At 44.5% G+C, this 18,236-nt stretch overlaps 1 protein-coding gene across 1 annotated transcript; it reads left to right on the top strand.

The window, feature by feature from the left end:
• Positions 1–2,176: 2,176 nt before the first annotated feature.
• On the top strand, positions 2,177–17,313 carry LOC121579161 (PWWP domain-containing protein 2A). Its single transcript, XM_041893502.2, has 3 exons — positions 2,177–3,338; positions 10,525–12,428; positions 16,845–17,313. The coding sequence occupies exons 1-2, from the start codon at positions 2,206–2,208 to the stop codon at positions 12,401–12,403; spliced, it is 3,012 nt and encodes a 1,003-aa protein (XP_041749436.1). The 5' UTR covers positions 2,177–2,205; the 3' UTR covers positions 12,404–12,428; positions 16,845–17,313.
• The last annotated feature ends 923 nt before the right edge of the window (positions 17,314–18,236 follow it).

An 18,236-nucleotide genomic window follows, 5' to 3' on the forward strand; every position in this document is an offset into this window, starting at 1 on the left:
TGACACACAGCCCCAATAGGTTACTGTTTTTGATCATTCCTTGAATTACGTAATGCTCTAATACATGTTATTTATTTTTTTATGCTCATGTGAAATGCTTACAAAAGTGAGACGAAGTAATCCCTAAATCTATTCCGGTATCAGTTACTCATTGATTTATACTGTGTCACCTTTGATTTCATCACTTGAGTCGTTGTGGTACTATGCCATGAGAAAACATAAACCTCTTTCATGATTGTATGCTCAACAGTGTCCTTCAGCGCTGAGCTAAATCATTTTATTCCCCTCTCAGGGTTGAATCATTTTGAAGAACGTAAAACACAGTCAAACATCAACTTTTATAGCGCACCATACTACTTCAAAGTGCCCTTACCAATGACAAATGTAATACTCGCCAAATGTCATACAAATCAGAAGTAATCTTTATAAGTAGGGACTCTCGAAGGGGGTGCTCTCTCTTATTGATAATCTGTAATTCACACAACTGACACAACTAATGTCTTCGTCCATAAAATATGGCCTATACTGTATTATCATATTCCATAGTGTGATATCTGCAAGGTCTTTCAACAAGGAGTATGTCACTTTTGCACAGCCCTAACATTTGCCCTCTCCAACATTATTCGCATGTTTTATAATAAAACTCCAGTGTAGTATCTGTGGCGTGATTATATCGGTCTGATTTCTTTGCAAAGTGCTAATAAACTATTTGAATATGCCCACATTTCCTCAACTGAAAATGTAGTTCAGCTGCCTAGTCAAATAATGTATCTTCCATCCACCCCATATGATAGTCAACGGTATTTCCTGCTTTGATGCTTTGACAGTGCATTTCAGAAGAACCACTGTTGATCAAACACTATCAGTTTGATCAACAGCCAGAGCTGCTATAAAACAAAAATCCCGTATCCATTGAATAATACAGATGAGCGATATACAGTAGTTTGCATTGTATTTCTACAATTGATCGATTCAGATACACCTTTTATGCAGACGACATAAATGGTAGAATTGAAATTACCCCTCGTTTTTGGATCCTGTCTTCAGAAACGGAGAAACTATAGCATACATAGACCTACTGGTAAATGGGGTTTCTATAGAGACATAAAAAGAATGTGAGAAAATAAGAGAATGAAATTCAAATTTGCAATTGTGGCCTACGACTTTGAAAAGCCTTGCACCACCCGGTTATCTTGAAGCTGAAGGCTATGCAAGGATTTGAGCCATTTGTTGTCATTTGGACAGTAAGACGAGGCTGCTCAGTCATTGCAGGCATTTACTGTATATTGTGTTTGCTCTCAGTTAATACTAGAGTCACTTCCTGGTGAATTAGCATTTACTTATTTTGCCCTGAATCTTTTTTTTGAAGGGAGGGATAGAACTGGCCCAGTATCTGTGCGTTAGAGATGTCGACTATGAGTATGACGGGTATCCTCTAACTCCCAGGAAGCTACGATTCAAACTCACATTATAAATCTCTCCAAGCGTTATAATGTCAAAATACGTTCGTTACTCACCAAATATTGAGTTTCGCTGAGCAACTATCTTAATTTAAGCCTGTTAAGGCCGGTATGTACTTCCAAAACAGGTCGAAATAAGAATTTACAAGCAACCGAAAACATGCCTATTCGGCATATCCAATTGATCACTCATTACTGCCAATACAGGTTGGAAGTCTACAACAGCTCAATACATTGGAGGTGCCGAAGCAGCATTTTTTTCGGTTGCTTGTAAATTTTTATTTACAGCTTTTTAGAAGTACATACAGGCGTAATGGGAGTAAATGGATCTAGTTGCTCAGCGACATTAAAACGCTTGCAGAGCTGTCTATTGGGAGTTTGAATCGGAGCTTCCTGGGCGTTAGATATCTCTAACGCACAGATAGTGGGCCAGGTTTGAACCAAAGACAAAGGTCCTAATGTCAATGGGCCTACTGTAGATTTTCTAACATCTCTGCTTAAACATCGCTGGTGCTTAAAATACAATACAATATCGCCCCTTGTGGCAAATGTTTACAAAACCAGACAAAGGGAGCCAATTACAAAAGTGTTTCCAGGGGTTTCTGTTGAATGACGTGGACATTGACCACTCAACTACAATTTTGTAGTTCGCTGGCCAATCCCAAGTGGTCTTGACTTTCAAGTGGGCGGGCTCTATCGCTATCACAGGGAGAGGACCTGGCCGTAGAAGCAAAGCGGAAAGAAAATGGCGGCCGTGGCTGCGGAGCCAGGAGCTATTGCGGCATCAACAACAACAGCGGGGAACGGTGGTGATTACGAACCGGTGCCGGGGGCCAAAATCGACTCCGATGCGACGCAGGAGTACGCACCAGTAATGGACCTTGTTCACCAACTCAAGGATGGGGATGCAGTTCAGGAATGCAGCCAGGTCCAAATGGAGCTAGTGAGCAGGCCAGACCTAGAAGCAGCGGGAAAAGCCCTCGCTGCTCGTGCAGAGGATGAACACATCGAGGCAGGCTGTCTCGGGGTCGGCGTAGAAAAAACCGAGAACCATGCTCGTGAGGGCTATGGTTCGAAATACACCATGTCGAGGGCAGAACGTTTGAAACAGTTTTTTTCGCCAAATGTTGAACCTGCAAACGAGGTCAGTAAGCACGAGCCCTACGCCTGCCTTCAGAATAGCTCAATCTCCGATTCACAGCCATCGGTGGTCTTTTTGCATTCGTTCCCTGCGCAACCTGTAGCAACGGAGGCTGGGCTGTCGTTAGCAGAACCAGCAGAACCCATTATCGATTACTATCAGAACCCAGAATTAACCCAACCTACTAGTATCGAGTGTGACTATAGAGCTTTAATTAAACCGTCTCACGAGGCTGAACTGGATCCTGAACCCGCAGATGAATTTCCTTCTGGCTCCGAGTACAAGAACGACGACTCCTCGGAAGCTGCTTCGCTTGAACGTCCCCAGTCCATAGACCACGTCGACTCTCTACCGATTCTAGAGAGGGAGACAGTCATTGGGACACCCATGGAGACTGGTTACATGTGTGACTTTTCGAGCATCACAACCCAGAACCCTCCGAGACCCGAGGTTCCTGTAATGCCAGTGGACCCGGTTCCCACCTTGGCAGAACTGGGAGACTCGCGCTCACCACAGAGGTTCGAAACGAACTTCAATGAAAGCGATCCAGTATCGAAACCTTCTCCCGCTGTGTCCGGTTCTGAAACTGGGGATGTACAGGCCGAGTCAGTGGACAACCTGATACCTGGGTCCGAGGTTCGAGTATCTCTGGATCACATAATAGACGACGCACTGGTGGTGTCCTTTCGGTTAGGCAAGAAAATCTTCTCCGGGGTTCTGATGGACCTCTCTAAAAGGTATATTATGATCCTTCTAAGAAATGTATTTTATTATGTTTTCTAGCCATGTCACTTTACTTCCTGACACTTTTCTGTCCCTTAGTTTAGGCCTGGAATCATATCACGTTGTTTTGTTTACTACTAACATCCATGGCACATTATACACCTACAATGTACACTGCACTTCACTCCTGGAAGATGTGGTGCATCTACATTCCTAACTCCTGTCCCATCTTCCTGACCTTAACTGACAGGTTTCTACTCTTGCCAGAGGGCGAGGGGTCAAGCTACCAGGTGATCTCTACAGCTTGACAACCAAGTCACAAAAATACAGAGAGTAACCGCTCTTATCCCCAATTATGTGGGCAGTGCTTTCAGTTTTAGACTTTTCAGTTTACAAAGCTCATCTTTGTTTTATTTACAAAGTCCAGTTATATCAGAGGTCAGCTGGAGAGGATGATCACATGACCAGTATATAGCGTAAGGTCAGACTTATGGTGCATTTCCATACAGGATTTACGCTAGTGTTTTACCCAAAAGGCTCAGACTTGTCTGTTTCCAGTTACGCGGGCCGGCACCCGTGCCTCACTGGGCCATGGCTCCGGCGGCCTTGCTCTCACTTGGGGCCAAAGCCAGGCCACTGGTACTTTTCAGCTGTCATTTTACATAACAATGGCTAACTGTGAACTTTAACACCTTTTCACAAATAAACTGTTTTTATTTATGCAGAGGTTGTTGATTCTGATTTTCACAAGTCCCCACTGTCAGCCCTAGCTATGGAACAATTTCCCGAGTATAACATAAGGGTGTATACACTAGTGTAATACTGGCGCTACAGTTGAAAAGCAGCATTAGAGAATAGTGCAGTTGGTAGAGTAGCACTATGCCACTGTTAACACCCCTTTCGTTTTCTGTCATATTTCCTCTTTGTAATTTGTCATCCGCCTCATCAACACCTTTCCTCCATCCCACCTTCGTTCTCTCACTTATCAGCTGCAGGTCTATATTTGGTGTCATCGTTAAACTTGCTGATTTGCCTGGGGCCTATGTTAAATATCCTTATTATGTTAAGCAAAGGTGACATCTGCACACACAAACTTTACTAAACTATCAAAGAGGAAATCAACACCTTGTGGTGTTTCGTTTCCCTCACAAGCTGCTCACAGCTCATTATGGAGTTGTTCTTCAGGTTTTCATATAATTTCAGGGTATAATATCAGGATATTTTCATATAATTTCAGGATATAATATCAGGATATTTTCAGGGTATAATATCAGGATATCTTCATATCATTTCAGGGTATAATATCAGGATATCTTCATATCATTTCAGGGTATAATATCAGGATATCTTCATATCATTTCAGGGTATAATATCAGGATATCTTCATATCATTTCAGGGTATAATATCAGGATATCTTCATATCATTTCAGGGTATAATATCAGGATATCTTCATATCATTTCAGGGTATAATATCAGGATATCTTCATATCATTTCAGGGTATAATATCAGGATATCTTCATATAATTTCAGGGTATAATATCAGGATATCTTCATATCATTTCAGGGTATAATATCAGGATATCTTCATATCATTTCAGGGTATAATATCAGGATATCATTTCATTTCTGGTGTTCTACCGTGTAGGCCTAGGCTATTAATACATGGAAGAATATATGCTATAACTTGGAAGCCACATTAGTTTAAGTTGCTATGATAAGATCCTGAGCAGCGGTCATCTCAAAGACAATGGTCAGTTCATTGCAATGACAAGATGGAGGCCACTAAAACCTTAGGGTTTCCTTTTCCAATCTTACAGCACTGTAGGTAATCAGCACCAGCCCCCTCTACAAACAAAATACTACATTTTTAGATCCTCATTGTTGAGTCTAAGCAGAGATCTGTATATAATGACGAGATGCTTATGTCTCCGCCTTAACAATAGGGGTTGTTTTCCCAAAGTGGGGGGGGTTAGGCAACATAGAAACGCATTGGACTTATTTTGGACATATTTTGGTGAGAGTGAAACCTCTTGTTTATTTTTTGCATTTTCTTCTCTAGTTTAAGGGATCGATTTATGGCTTTCGTTTTCCAAATGTCCCCTGAGTGCAGGCCTTGTGCCTGTGATTGGCCAGAGTGTGTTCGATAGCATAGGTCTTTAGAGAACCATTATGAATTTTTTTTAGGGCCGATGCCGATTTTTGGGGGTCAAGGAGGCCAACTGACGATATTTAAGACTGATATTCCATATTGATGACAACATTTCCCAGACAGCTGTGTATTCATTCATGCAGGGGTGAAAAAAATCAAACAAAAAAAGGTGACTTTGATAAAAACTATCTAACTACGTAATGGTGATAATTTTATTTGAATGGTAAATCTCTTGATAAACTGGGTAAATGAAGATGGCATACTGTAGGCTTACTCACAATACAGGTGAATGCAAATCAATAGGAGTGTTTGCATGCATTGAGTAATTGAGCTTGTTTGGGCTGATCAGTAGAGTCTATGGTGCTACAGATAACAAACAGTCTGTTGGCCTTCCATTTGGGACTTATATTAGCCTACTGATTAACAACGTTTGCATAGAAGCATCACTCGAGCCTGTATGGAAGGACATCATATAGGCACTGTTGTTAGTTTGACAATATCAAATAACATCTATTCAATGCAAATGGGAGCAACGTAACGTAATGATTTTTGATCACGGATGCTTATGAAACTACTATTTTTAGTCATTTTCCGTGCTCGGGGAAAATGTATATATTTTTTCAGATGTCACGACGCATCTCTAAACAACTCCGCTGCTAGGATGAAACAACTCAATTGGCTAGTTTAGCTATCTGTCAAGCTAGTTCATTCTGTTGGAGAATGAGCTAGCTTCCTGCTGGTTTTCCCAGATAGACATTCCTCTGCATTGTGCAGTGCTCATGGCTCAGGCGGTGAGTGGCTGCCGGCATAGCAGCAGTTTTGCTATGTAGAGGGACTATCGGCAAAGCCACTAGAGAAGGGCCGATAGACTAGAAAAGGCCAATATATTGTCTTGGCCGATTATCGGTCGTTCTCTACAGGTCATATGCTGGCGTTGTTTTCCCCATTGGATGTGTGCTCAAAAGACAGGTGAGGTGAGTTGCTGTCGGTTCGGACTGTAGACATAGACCTGGGCCCGGTTTCCCAAAAGCATCTTAAGGCTATGTTCATCATTAGTATCATCAATGGTTCTAACGATGAACAGCCTTAAGATGCTTTTGGGAAACCGGGCCCAGGAACATTCCATATTCTACTTAAGCACTTATCTGAAACATCAGAAAATATCAGTAATACTACCATATTGCATGTACCTATCCAATAGTGATGGGGGGGAAATCGATAGTTACATATCCAATATATATATTGACCCTTTAACTCCCAAGTATCAATTTAAATGTTTGTTTGCTTGTTTTTGTTGCTAGGTAGTGTTAACTAGCGCTAGTCGGCTGTATCTGCGCCAAAACTCCAGTATTTTTCATCCTATAGCTTGTTCTCCATCTTCTTTTTAAATAGTGAGCCAACATGTTTTCAGCACTTTTATTTCCATTACTGATCAAAACTCATTTTCTCATAGCTCTCTCTTCTCTCTGCAGCAGATATATAGTGAACAATATGTTTGAAACATCAAATCGCAATACATATAGAATCACAATACATATAGAATCACAATACATATAGAATCACAATACATATCGTATCGACACATAAGTATTGTGATAATATTGTATCGTGAGCTCCCTGGCAATTCCCAGCCCTACTATCCAATAAGCCTATTTCAGATCTAGAAAGTGCCTAGGGGTAGAATTGGTTTCTTGACCAAGCCATCCTTTTGCACAGCTTCCCTGGATAAGGAAGGAGAAGATGGTGGTTGTGTGACAATGAAAGGTGTTGGTTGATAAGGAGGCTGCTGTGAGAAGCTGTGATGGAAAGCAAAGGCAGTGGTGAGGAACGGCATGTTCCCCTCCTGTTCATGGCTGTGTCATTAGTTGTGATCAGTGTGTGAGATACTCCCTTATCCTTGTGAAATTTCACACTTAATGTCAGCTGTCACAGAGGAATCTGCATCTTTCAGCGGTTTCAAGGATGTTTATAAGTAGGAATGGATGGTCTCATGGCCAGATTAATGCAAGGATAGATGTACTTTCTTTATGTAACTGCCAGGGAAGCAATTAATTTGAACTGGACACATCCCCTCCCTCCCATTTAGAGAAATTGAAAGTTTGTATGTAGCCCTAAGTGCAGTTATTAAGTACAAGCATCCCAAACCTTCCCGTTTAATGTTATGCCCTGAAAAAGGCCGTAGCCTGCCACATTGTCCAGTTTATTTTTTATCTCAGGACAGTACAAACTCTATCTACATTTTCAGCTTCCATGATGGCTCAGTGCAATCCAGGCCTTGTCAAGGTGTCTTCTGGGGGATCCATTTCCCCTATACTATTAGAGGCTATTCTGTATCTCTCCTGTGCAGACTCTGTTCCACACCTTGACCCAGTGCTGTGATGTATAATTCATAGTCATCGGGTGGTTAGCTAAAACACCATGGCCCACCATCTCACTGGAGTTTCTGCTCTGTTGGGAAAAATTATTTTCAGCCCCGATCCTCCATCCTCACCTGAATCTTGGCTGTTACTGTTTCATACCATCTCCTCACCTATGTAAACAATGCACAATCTCTCTCCAAATTTGATAAATGACATTGTCCTTGTCCTAAATGATCTCATTATCATGAGTGGTTGCTGTGACTGCAGTTTGATCTGTTACTGAAATTGCCCTCCCATGAATGGCAAATGCAATGAAAAGCAATACTTCTCTCTCCCATTTGTATAATCATATGTTGCTGTCACATTGCATTCATTTGCAAGATGCTCATGTAGACGTGATATAAGGATATGGGTTAGCATTGGACTATTTGTTTTGAGTGTATCGCCTGATACCATGTTACAATGAATGCTCCTATTAAAGGGATGCAGCAGAGCTGTTGAATAATTTCAGCCAGTAGTTTTGCTCACGAACCAAAACGGTGCACAATTTTGTACAACGTCATCGATGTCGTGTAATGTTACGTCCTGCAAAAACAAGTTGAATAAAAATCCTGTCATTTGTATGATATGTTACAAATTCCAATTTGTACAATATGTTACGAATTTGTAAGTGCTTAAAATCCCATTCAGTCTCTTTTAAGGAAGAGTATAGATCCATTGGGGAGGAAGGGTAGTTCAGTGCAGGTCCACTAGAGGTAGGATATGACCAATCTTAACCTGGATTTGAGCTTTGCTGTTCTCACTAATGCAGCATAGGGACTCATTTAGTCCATGAGTCTCTATATCTCTGTCATATCTCTGTCTTGCCATGGGGATTATTTTAGGATGTGCTCTGGTAGGAAACAAATGCTGTACGGAATATGATATCTCAGGTAGTTCAGCTTGAACCTTTTGACCCAATGGGTGTTGTGCAGTAGGGTCGGACATTTTAAGAGTTGGGTTAAGCTGAAGTTGTCGTGGTGTAGAAGTGTTATTCTGGGGTTGAAACGTATATTCTGCCATGGTAACAACTAAGCCAACCCTAACACGTTATAGGCTTATTCAGATCTGTTTATTTTTGGTTCTTGGTAGTGTTGAATGTAGGCTAGGCATGCTTTGTGGGACGTGAGTTATCAGACAGGCCATGTCTGGTTTTGCTTTGCATGGCCCACGTCCCTACACGTTCTCCTCTAATTTCACTCAGTCAAATAGACAAAACAAGATGTTGAAATGTGTGGTAGGTTTAACCGAAGAGTCAGTTCTGATCTGCCTTATAAAGTTAGATGTAAAGCCCCCTGTTTAGGGAACCTGCGTGGTACCGGTTCTGACAGACATTTTCACATATAAATCGATCTGTGGACACCGCAGATCGAAATGGCTCACGTTGAGGGATAACCCTGGTTCCCACGCCTGTGTGACGTAGGTTGTGAAATCTGAAACCACTTGAAGCTGGGATGTTCCTCCTACCATTTCATTCGCTCTTCTTACTGTCCAGCTCCTGGCTGAACCCTATGTCACAGCCACTGACAAATCACACGCCTGCAATTCTTACACTGTAGCACAGCAGGAGAGAGTGCTTTCATCACTATAGCACATTCAGAGATCGATTTATAGCCATTAATCCAAAAATAATTCCAAGATTTTAAACAAAAAAAACACTTTGTTTTGTCATAGATGGACAGTATATGAGATGAAAGGCGAGTTCCTAACGAGTTCAGGAAGCAAAGCCAGTGCTCTGTGAGACGTTCACAGCGGTGGGGACAGATGTTTTGATCAAGAGAGACCTTTCGAGAATATACACATTTTCTCTAACACTAAACATACAAATATGTATTTTACAGGTAAAATCTTATAGTTTTACTGGTTTTATAATTTGATTATACTATATTTAGAAAGCATACAAGTCATTTCAAGCCTTATTCATCCAGTTTTGTTGAATAGGAAATGCGTCATATAAAATATTTCTAATTTTTATCATATTTGTACTGTGTCCTCAAAAGTGACTACAACACAGTCATGTATAACTATTTTTTTTTCCAGAAAGGTGAGATTTCAACCGTTCTTGGAGTGTGCAGCATTACTAGTTATTGTTTATGATCCTCTCATGATAAATCATATTACTTTCAGGGATTACGTAGATTACATTTTAGATTACATGCAGTTACATTTAAGCGATTTTTAAGACTTCATTCTTTCTGACTCACTTTCTCTTTTTAATGAATAAAGTTGGAGGGAAGTTGAGTTAAGTTAATTTAAGTTAATATTGTAAACAAGGCTTGGTTTCTTGCTGTGTTTTCAGGACCTTGTGCACTCTAGTTACCTACGGTGGTTTTGTGTTTTAGTCTGTGGGAGCTCCTTTGATCTCGTGCAACACAAATTTTGTGTGCCGCTGTTCTTCACAGCACTCCTTTTATGTTTTCATGTGGTAGATGTCTGAACCTTTTACTCCTTGCATGTTCAGGATTTAATTGCTTTAGATTTATGTACTAAGTGTACCTATGTAGGCCTAAATGAGAAACATCTTGAATTAGCATGAAATGTCAGAGAAATACAAGAAAAACTAAAAACAAACAAGCCAATGAGTGATATGAGTTTATTTTTTTTATAGTTATCCACAGTTTCTAAATCCTCTCAACTTTCCATTCTCAGGTTTGGACCCTATGGAATTCCAATCACTGTGTTCCCCAAGAGGGAATACAAGGATAAACCTGAATCTATGCAGCTAAAGACGGAACAACTCCAGCCAGAGTCTGGGAAGGTGGAAAAGCCAGTCCAGGAAAACCCTGATGGCCAAGTCGTCGCAATCCCTGAACCAAACCCTGACCCCCAGCCTGAGCCTAACCCATGGACTTCAAAACCTCCCCCACTGTTTCAGGAAGGAGCCCCTTACCCTCCGCCTTTGTTCATCAGGGACACCTACAACCAGTCGTTACCTCAGCCGCCTCCCCGCAAGATCAGGCGGCCCAAGCGCAGGCTGTACCGCGAGGAGCCCACCTCCATCATGAACGCCATCAAGTTGCGGCCCCGCCAGGTGCTCTGTGACAAGTGCAAGGGGGCTGTCACGACCGTGGAGAAGAGGGAGCCACGCAGAGGCCCTGGGTCGGACTCTAGGGGCGAGGACGCCAAGCGGAGACGCAACGACAGTGCAGCCACTGTCAGCAAGCGGCCGCGTAATGACCCCCGCTCAGAGGAGAAGGGCCGTGCTGCTGAGGTGGCCAAACGGCAGGTCTCCTCCTCTTCCTCCTCTCTGGTCCAGGTGAAGGGCGGAGCTGGAGGGAACAGGGTCCTGAGGGCAACCTCCACCACAACATCATCACCGGTCAACAGCGGCTCCAGAGTCCAGCTCAATGCCAAGAAAGTGCTGCGGAGCAAAAATGTTGATCACTCCAAGGCCCGGGAGGTGCTGAAACTGGCCAAGGCCCAGAAGAGGCAGAGGGAGACTACGGTGGTCACTGACAGCAGTGGCAACGCCAAGACGATGACGAGGGCAGCCGCCCTGCAGGAGGCCCACGCACACCAGAAGGTCCACTTCACCCGACGGCTGCAGCAGATCAGCGGGGTGGGACCAAGCAACGCCACCCCTCTCCCACCCAGGATGCGCATCAAGCCCCAAAGGTACCGTAGTGAAGAGAATGACTCTTCTACATGTAAGCCGCCTTGCCTGGAGAAAGTGCCAGGAAGTGACCGTTTGTCCCCTCCAAAGCCAGACGCGCCCCACTGCACCGCCACACACTCCTCCTCCTCCTCCTGCTCCACAGGCCAAGCCACTGCTGCTGAAAGCCAGGGCCCAGATAACGGGCCAGAACCTGAGCTCTATCCTCAGCCCCAGCCCCAAGTGGAGCCCCCCACAGCCATGGAGCACGGCGACCCCAAGGCGGAGCAGGGTGGGCAGGAGGAGAGGCGGGAGACGCGTGGCAGCAAGGCTGGCAACCTTGTCGTTTACATGACCCTTAACCCCGGCCAGCCCGACTCCTCTAATACGTCCATGTGCAGCGTTGATAGTGCAGACGACTTGAAGTCCTCAAACTCAGAGTGTAGCTCTACCGAGACCTTTGACTTTCTCCCTCCCGGGGATTTGCACACGCCCCCCGCCCCCGGCACGTCCTCAGCAGTCGCTGACCTGTCGCCTGCCCCTACGGAAGAGAAAAAGCCCTGTAAATCTCAGAAAGTATTTTCAAAAAATGTGTCTAAGTGTGTCTCTCTGGAGGGCAGGACCATTTGCGTAGGGGACATCGTTTGGGCCAAAATATATGGCTTTCCCTGGTGGCCAGCCCGCGTCTTAGGCATCCAGATCAGCCGCAAAGATAATGGGCTCTTAGTCAGGCAGGAGGCCCGTGTCGCCTGGTTTGGTTCACCCACCACCTCCTTCCTGGCTCTTGCACAGGTCGCCCCCTTTCTAGAAAGCTTCCAGTCACGCTTCGACAAGAAGAGAAAGGGCTTGTACCGTAAAGCCATCACAGAGGCAGCCAAGGCTGCCAAGCAGCTCACTCCCGAGGTTCGCGCCTTGCTTACGCAATTTGAGACGTGAGGTGGTGCTGTGGAGAAGAGGAAAGGTAGGCAAACATGGCACCCGCTTTCTGCTCCCCTGCACCCCTCCCCCGCACCCCTCCCCTGCTCCTCCCCCGTACCCCTCCCCCACACCCCTCCCCTGCTCCTCCCCCGTAACCCTCCCCCGCATGTCTCCCCTGCTCCTCCCCCGTACCCCTCCCCCGCTCCTCCCCGTACACCTCCCCCGCATCCATCCCTGCTCCTCCCCTGTACCCCTCCCCCGCATCCCTCCCCTGCTCCTCCCCGTACCCCCCTGCTCCTCCTCCTCCCCGTATCCCTCCCCTGCTCCTCCCACGCATCCCTCCCCTGCTCCTCCCCCGCATCCCTCCCCTATACCCCTTCCCCGCACCCCTATCCTGCTTGTCACCTGCACCCCTCCCGAGGTTTGCGCCTTGCTTACGCAATTCGAGACGTGAGGTGGTGCTGTGGAGAAGAGGAAAGGTAGGCAAACATGGCACCCGCTTTCTGCTTGATCATTCGAGTTCCGCTGCCAATTGTCAAAATCTTAAAGACAAAACAGTGTATTTCTTTCAGTCTATGCAACAAACGTTCGGTTCGGTGTCAGATACTGTGAATGGAAATATTCAGGATCTGAGCAGAAGTACATATTATGTATCTCTGCTGGTGGAAAACATGCTGTAGCTGTGATGTGACAAGGAAGTGGACCCATGTGGATTTGAGGAGTGAGCAGGCATAGGGGCTTATGTACCTGCTGTACCTCGGACATAGTCATAGCTGGCTGGCTGTGGGAGCTGGCTGGCTGTGGGAGCTGGCTGGCTATGGGAGCTGGCTGGCTGTGGGAGCTGGCTGGCTGTGGGAGCTGACTGGCTGTGGGAGCTGGCTGGCTGTGGGAGCTGGCTGGCTGTGGGAGCTGGCTGGCTGTGGGAGCTGGCTGGCTGTGGGTGCTGGCTGGCTGTGGGAGCTGACTGGCTGTGGGAGCTGGCTGGCTGTGGGAGCTGACTGGCTGTGGGAGCTGGCTGGCTGTGGGAGCTGACTGGCTGTGGGAGCTGGCTGGCTGTGGGAGCTGGCTGGCTGTGGGAGCTGGCTGGCTGTGGGAGCTGGCTGGCTGTGGGAGCTGGCTGGCTGTGGGAGCTGGCTGGCTGTGGGAGCTGCCATCCAGGGCTTTCCAGACAGGTGAGCCGGGGTGGTGAGGAGAGGAGGATGGTGTGCCGCTCGTCATCCCCTCTGAAAATAGAGATGACAGTAGATACAGTACCCCCCCTTATCCAGTGCTACTACATCATCTAGTTCCCTTGGCTCTCTTCTAGGCCTCCTCACGCCCCCTGTCTCTGTTCCTCTATCGATCGACTATGTCCTGTCTACCTAATGCTCTACTGAGTTATCCAAGACTGTTCTATTCCTACTTCTCTGATCTTCCTAGCTAGCGCCTTGGTTTTGCATACATAAAATAATGCCCAATTGGCCATTTTTATTTTATTTTTATTTTTTAAATGACTGATTTAATGAATTGTCTGCATCGGGACGTTTTAAACAAACATTGAAAGCTTATGATTACAATTATATTGAGTCAACTAGCATTGACAGAGGGAAGCCATTTTAGTTACTCCTCTCATAGACAGATGTGGTATGGTAGCACGTTACAGGGAGTGACTATATGTTTGCTCATTTTGTTAAACTTTTACTATGGGTTTGCCATATCTTGTTGACTTCTCAGTGTTCCGCTGTTAAGCCTACTCCATCCCTATTTGAGGTGGGAAATGTGTGTTGACTTTATTTGGTGTCTGAACTTTATCTTCAATCACTTACTTCACTGCTAATCTTGTACGACTGTGAATCTTGATTTTTATATATTATGTACAGTACAATCTGTATGAAATTATTTTCAACTTTCATGATGATTAATGGTAATAAAGGGTTTTCTTTGGTTTGATGGGGGGGGGGAGAATGTGTTGTGAGGAAAGATTACCCTCTCCTGGCTGAGGAGGGTGGTTGTGAGGAAAGATGACCTCTCCTGGCTGAAGTGACGAAGGGTAAAGATGACCTCTTCTGTTCTGTAATTATGGGTTCACTTCAGATTTGACCATTTTAATCACAAAATTGACGATGAATTATATATTTCCTAAAATATGTTCCCAGCTACCTATCCACTCTTGACTTGAGTATGAAATGACATACAGTAAGACTAACATCGCCTCACCTTTTGCCCTTTTGGCCCGAACATGTAGAGATCAGAGTCCTGTTGCTTGGTAGAGCACACTGACCTGACCAGAGACATGGACGATTATGACAGTTGGTTCTGTTTCTTTCTGGCTTCCGCCATCTGTTTGCAGATCAGAGAATGCTGTGTAGGGGACAAAACCGTTGAAAAGTAACATTTGATGAACACTTGTGTAAATGTTTTCTGCTGTTTAAAAAAAAAAAAAAAAAGTATATAAATAAAATGTCAACTTGAAGAATCTTCCCTAGTTGTCGTCATTTTAGTGCTCCTACTTCCATTAACACCTACAAATCCAATGACATTTATTAGCTGTTATGAAGACATTGACGGTCATTTGGAATTTGAGATATTTCTATTCTCTTTTCGCACCAAAAGGGGGGCATTTTAAGTTGACAATGACCATGCCTTTTAAAATGGGGCTTGTGGTCTTTATATTAGCGGTGATTTTACTGCAACATTTTGTGGGCTTTTATGAAATAGCAGACCTGTAGAAAAACACATCTGCCAGTCTAAGCCCCTGTGCCACCTGAGGCTGTTAGCACATGAACGATAACGGGAGGAATGTGGAGGATATTATTATTTTTTATAGCAAAATCATTCCTTTTTATTGAACAGATTTTCTTACCTGCAAACAGATACAGGTCATACATAGCTATTAAAAATATCACCTAGTCAGACCGTTATTACTGTTCCAACTGGCTGATACTAATAATGGTCTGACTAGGCGATTATTTTTAAAAGCTAGGTCATACAGATCAAATCAAATTTTATTTGTCACATGCTTCGTAAACAACGCTAAGAGAAAGAAAATAGAGAAATAATAGAACAGTAAAACACGTAATAATAAATACACAATGAGTAATGATAACTTAGCTATATACACTGGGTACCAGTACTGAGTCGATGTGCAGGAGTACGAGGTAATTGAAGTAGATATGTACACATAACCAGTCTTATGGCTTGGGGGTAGAAGCTGTTCAGGGTCCTGTTGGTTCCAGACTTGGTGCATCGGTACCGCTTGCCGTGCGGTAGCAGAGAACAGTCTATGACTAGGGTGGCTGGAATCTTTGACAATTTTTAGGGCCTTCCTCTGACACCGCCTGGTATAGAGGTCCTGGATGGCAGGGAGCTCGGCCCCAATGATGTACTGGGTCTTCCTCTGACACCGCCTGGTATAGAGGTCCTGGATGGCAGGGATGTCGGCCCCAGTGATGTACTGGGCCTTCCTCTGACACCTCCTGGTATAGAGGTCTTGGATGGCAGGTCATTGACTTCACAGGCTAATGGAAGAAGAGGCATTGCTAGTGTGCTGTCAGTCAGTGGATTGAAAGCAACACTTTTGTAAATTAAATGGTACTGTGAAATAACGTTTTAGTTTGAATTACAAATTAAAAGATCATTTATTTATATTTATGTTAATACTGGCCCTGTGTAGCTCAGTTGGTAGAGCATGGCGCTTGCAATGCCAGGGTTGTGGGTTCGATTCCCACGGGGGGCCAGTATGAAAAATGTATGCACTCACTAACTGTAAGTCGCTCTGGATAAGAGCGTCTGCTAAATAACTAAAATGTAAATGTTAAGGAGCAGCATCCACATATCCTTAATTAAATCAAACAAACCACTCAGCAGCAGTCTGTCAAGGTTATCTGGCTTGAATCTCAAGGACATTTTAATATTCCATTGAGTAAATGCATGGCAGACCAGCAAACTGCTGAAACGTTATTACAGATCACGATGACTCATTTGTGATGTCTATCTTGGTTTGCCACTGTCAATCAGATAGTTGCTAGGCTGAGACATCTGTGGAGGACAATTCAGGTAGAGATCCCTCATTGAGACATACAGGACCCCTCCCAAAACGCCTTAGGCGTGTTCTTGAGTCTGCAAGTAAAGCCATTGCAACATGAACAATGTACTATTACTCAAGGAGTAAGAGGTTACTTCCTGAGTTCACTGGAGTCCCCTCAAAAACATTGTGTTGTTGGCTGACCAATGACCTACAGTCCATATTCAGTGAACATTTTAGTATTTGGAGGAATGGCCTTCCTGCCAGGTACCATAGGATCGCCTTTTTCAATAATGTCTGTGCTTGGATAAAAAAGCTTTTTTTAATGGCATGCACTTAAACCTATGAGATATTTCTATTATCTTTCTGTATTTGTCTTTCTTAAGGCAGGAAGAACCCTCTGATCTGGATGAAAAGGTCCCTGATCTGTCTCTTTCTCTCCCGCTTCTCTTCCAGTGCTGCAACGCTGAAGGGCTGCTGACGGGTCCTTTAATCCTAACACTGCCATTGGTTGCGAGACTGTCGGACGGAAGGACGTGTCCAGAATTGATGGCGACACGTCATGGACATAATTATTTTTTATTTAAGTATCGGAAGAAGGAACATTTATATATTTATAATGAATAGCAGACCTACTCCTCCGGGCCTATCCATCGGATTTGTTTTGAGCAGGCGTCCAGTTCCGCAAGCATGTGACCTTAGTTTGAGTGAAGACATCTGCAGTAGATGAGCACACGTGGGTTCTCTGACTGTTTATTGATTACATTGAATACACACGTTGTGACAGGACACAGGATTTTGCAGGGTTTTATAGTGCGTTGATCAGTGATCTTAAAATGCAAAGATAAGAAGAGAGCTTTGGGCCAGTAACAGAAAGGTTGCTTGTTCGAATCCCCGAGGCGACTAGGTGAAAAATCTGTTGATGTGCCCTTGAGCAAGGCCGTTAACCCGAATTGCTCCTGTAAGTCGCTCTGGATAAGAGCGTCTGCTAAACGACTCAAATGTAAGAAAAAAAAGGAATAAAAACAATACTATGTATAAAAATAATAATAATGCAATAAAGATTGCATGTGCTATGGTATTACAGTGCAGTTGCAGAAGACTGGGTTTTGTTGTGCAGATTCCCCCCGCCCCGCCCCGCCCCGCCCCGTTGTCTCAGTCTCTGCCACAATCTTATATCAGCTCCTGTTATTCCACAGTGAGCTACCCGATGAGCTACGAGCAGCCTTAGGGCACGATTCAATCCGTATTGCTGAAGTCCAGTGTTTATAACGCGATTAACATTTAGTAATGCGGTCTCCGCTAACGCGGGAACATTGCCTTTACATTTCTATCTATGTAGCGCAGCTCTTCACGGATTGAATTGAGCCCTTAAGAGGTTTGCTGAACACCTCCAAATGTCTAGACTGTTCCTGGGGAGCTGGAGTGTTGCAGTACTTGAGATGTGTCGTTGACAGTCAAATACAGGAAAACAAAGATGGCTCCCCTGCTCAGTGTCATGCACACTTAACTGACTTTCACCTTCCCTTGTTCTCTCACCCTCATCGGGAGGTTATGATGACGTATGAAATTAAAATGTGCAAATTTAAGCATACATGTCATTTTCCTTGCCAGCTGTCCCCCCTCCCCTTCTCTAGGGTCAACCCAACCTACTTCTTCCTCCCCGAGTTCCCCCCTCACACCAAGACACATAGGGCCAGTTGACTGGACCCTGGAGGCCACTTTGTGATACAGGCCGGATTGGGGATTCCAAAAGGGAAACGCCCAGTCAGTCAGGAGCAGCCGGAGGCCACAGTGACTGAATCAGCTGTGGCTCATCTTTCTCGTGTATATATATGCGTTTCAATA

This window comes from Coregonus clupeaformis, chromosome 13 (genome assembly GCF_020615455.1).
Source record: "Coregonus clupeaformis isolate EN_2021a chromosome 13, ASM2061545v1, whole genome shotgun sequence".
Classification (NCBI taxonomy): domain Eukaryota; kingdom Metazoa; phylum Chordata; class Actinopteri; order Salmoniformes; family Salmonidae; genus Coregonus; species Coregonus clupeaformis.

Bases quoted from the DNA above. Each gene is read 5' to 3' on its own strand.
- LOC121579161 (XM_041893502.2), top strand. From the start codon at position 2,206: ATGGCGGCCGTGGCTGCGGAGCCAGGAGCTATTGCGGCATCAACAACA. The intron at 3,339-10,524 runs GTATATTATGAT...TTCCATTCTCAG, and splicing joins CTGATGGACCTCTCTAAAAG to GTTTGGACCCTATGGAATTC.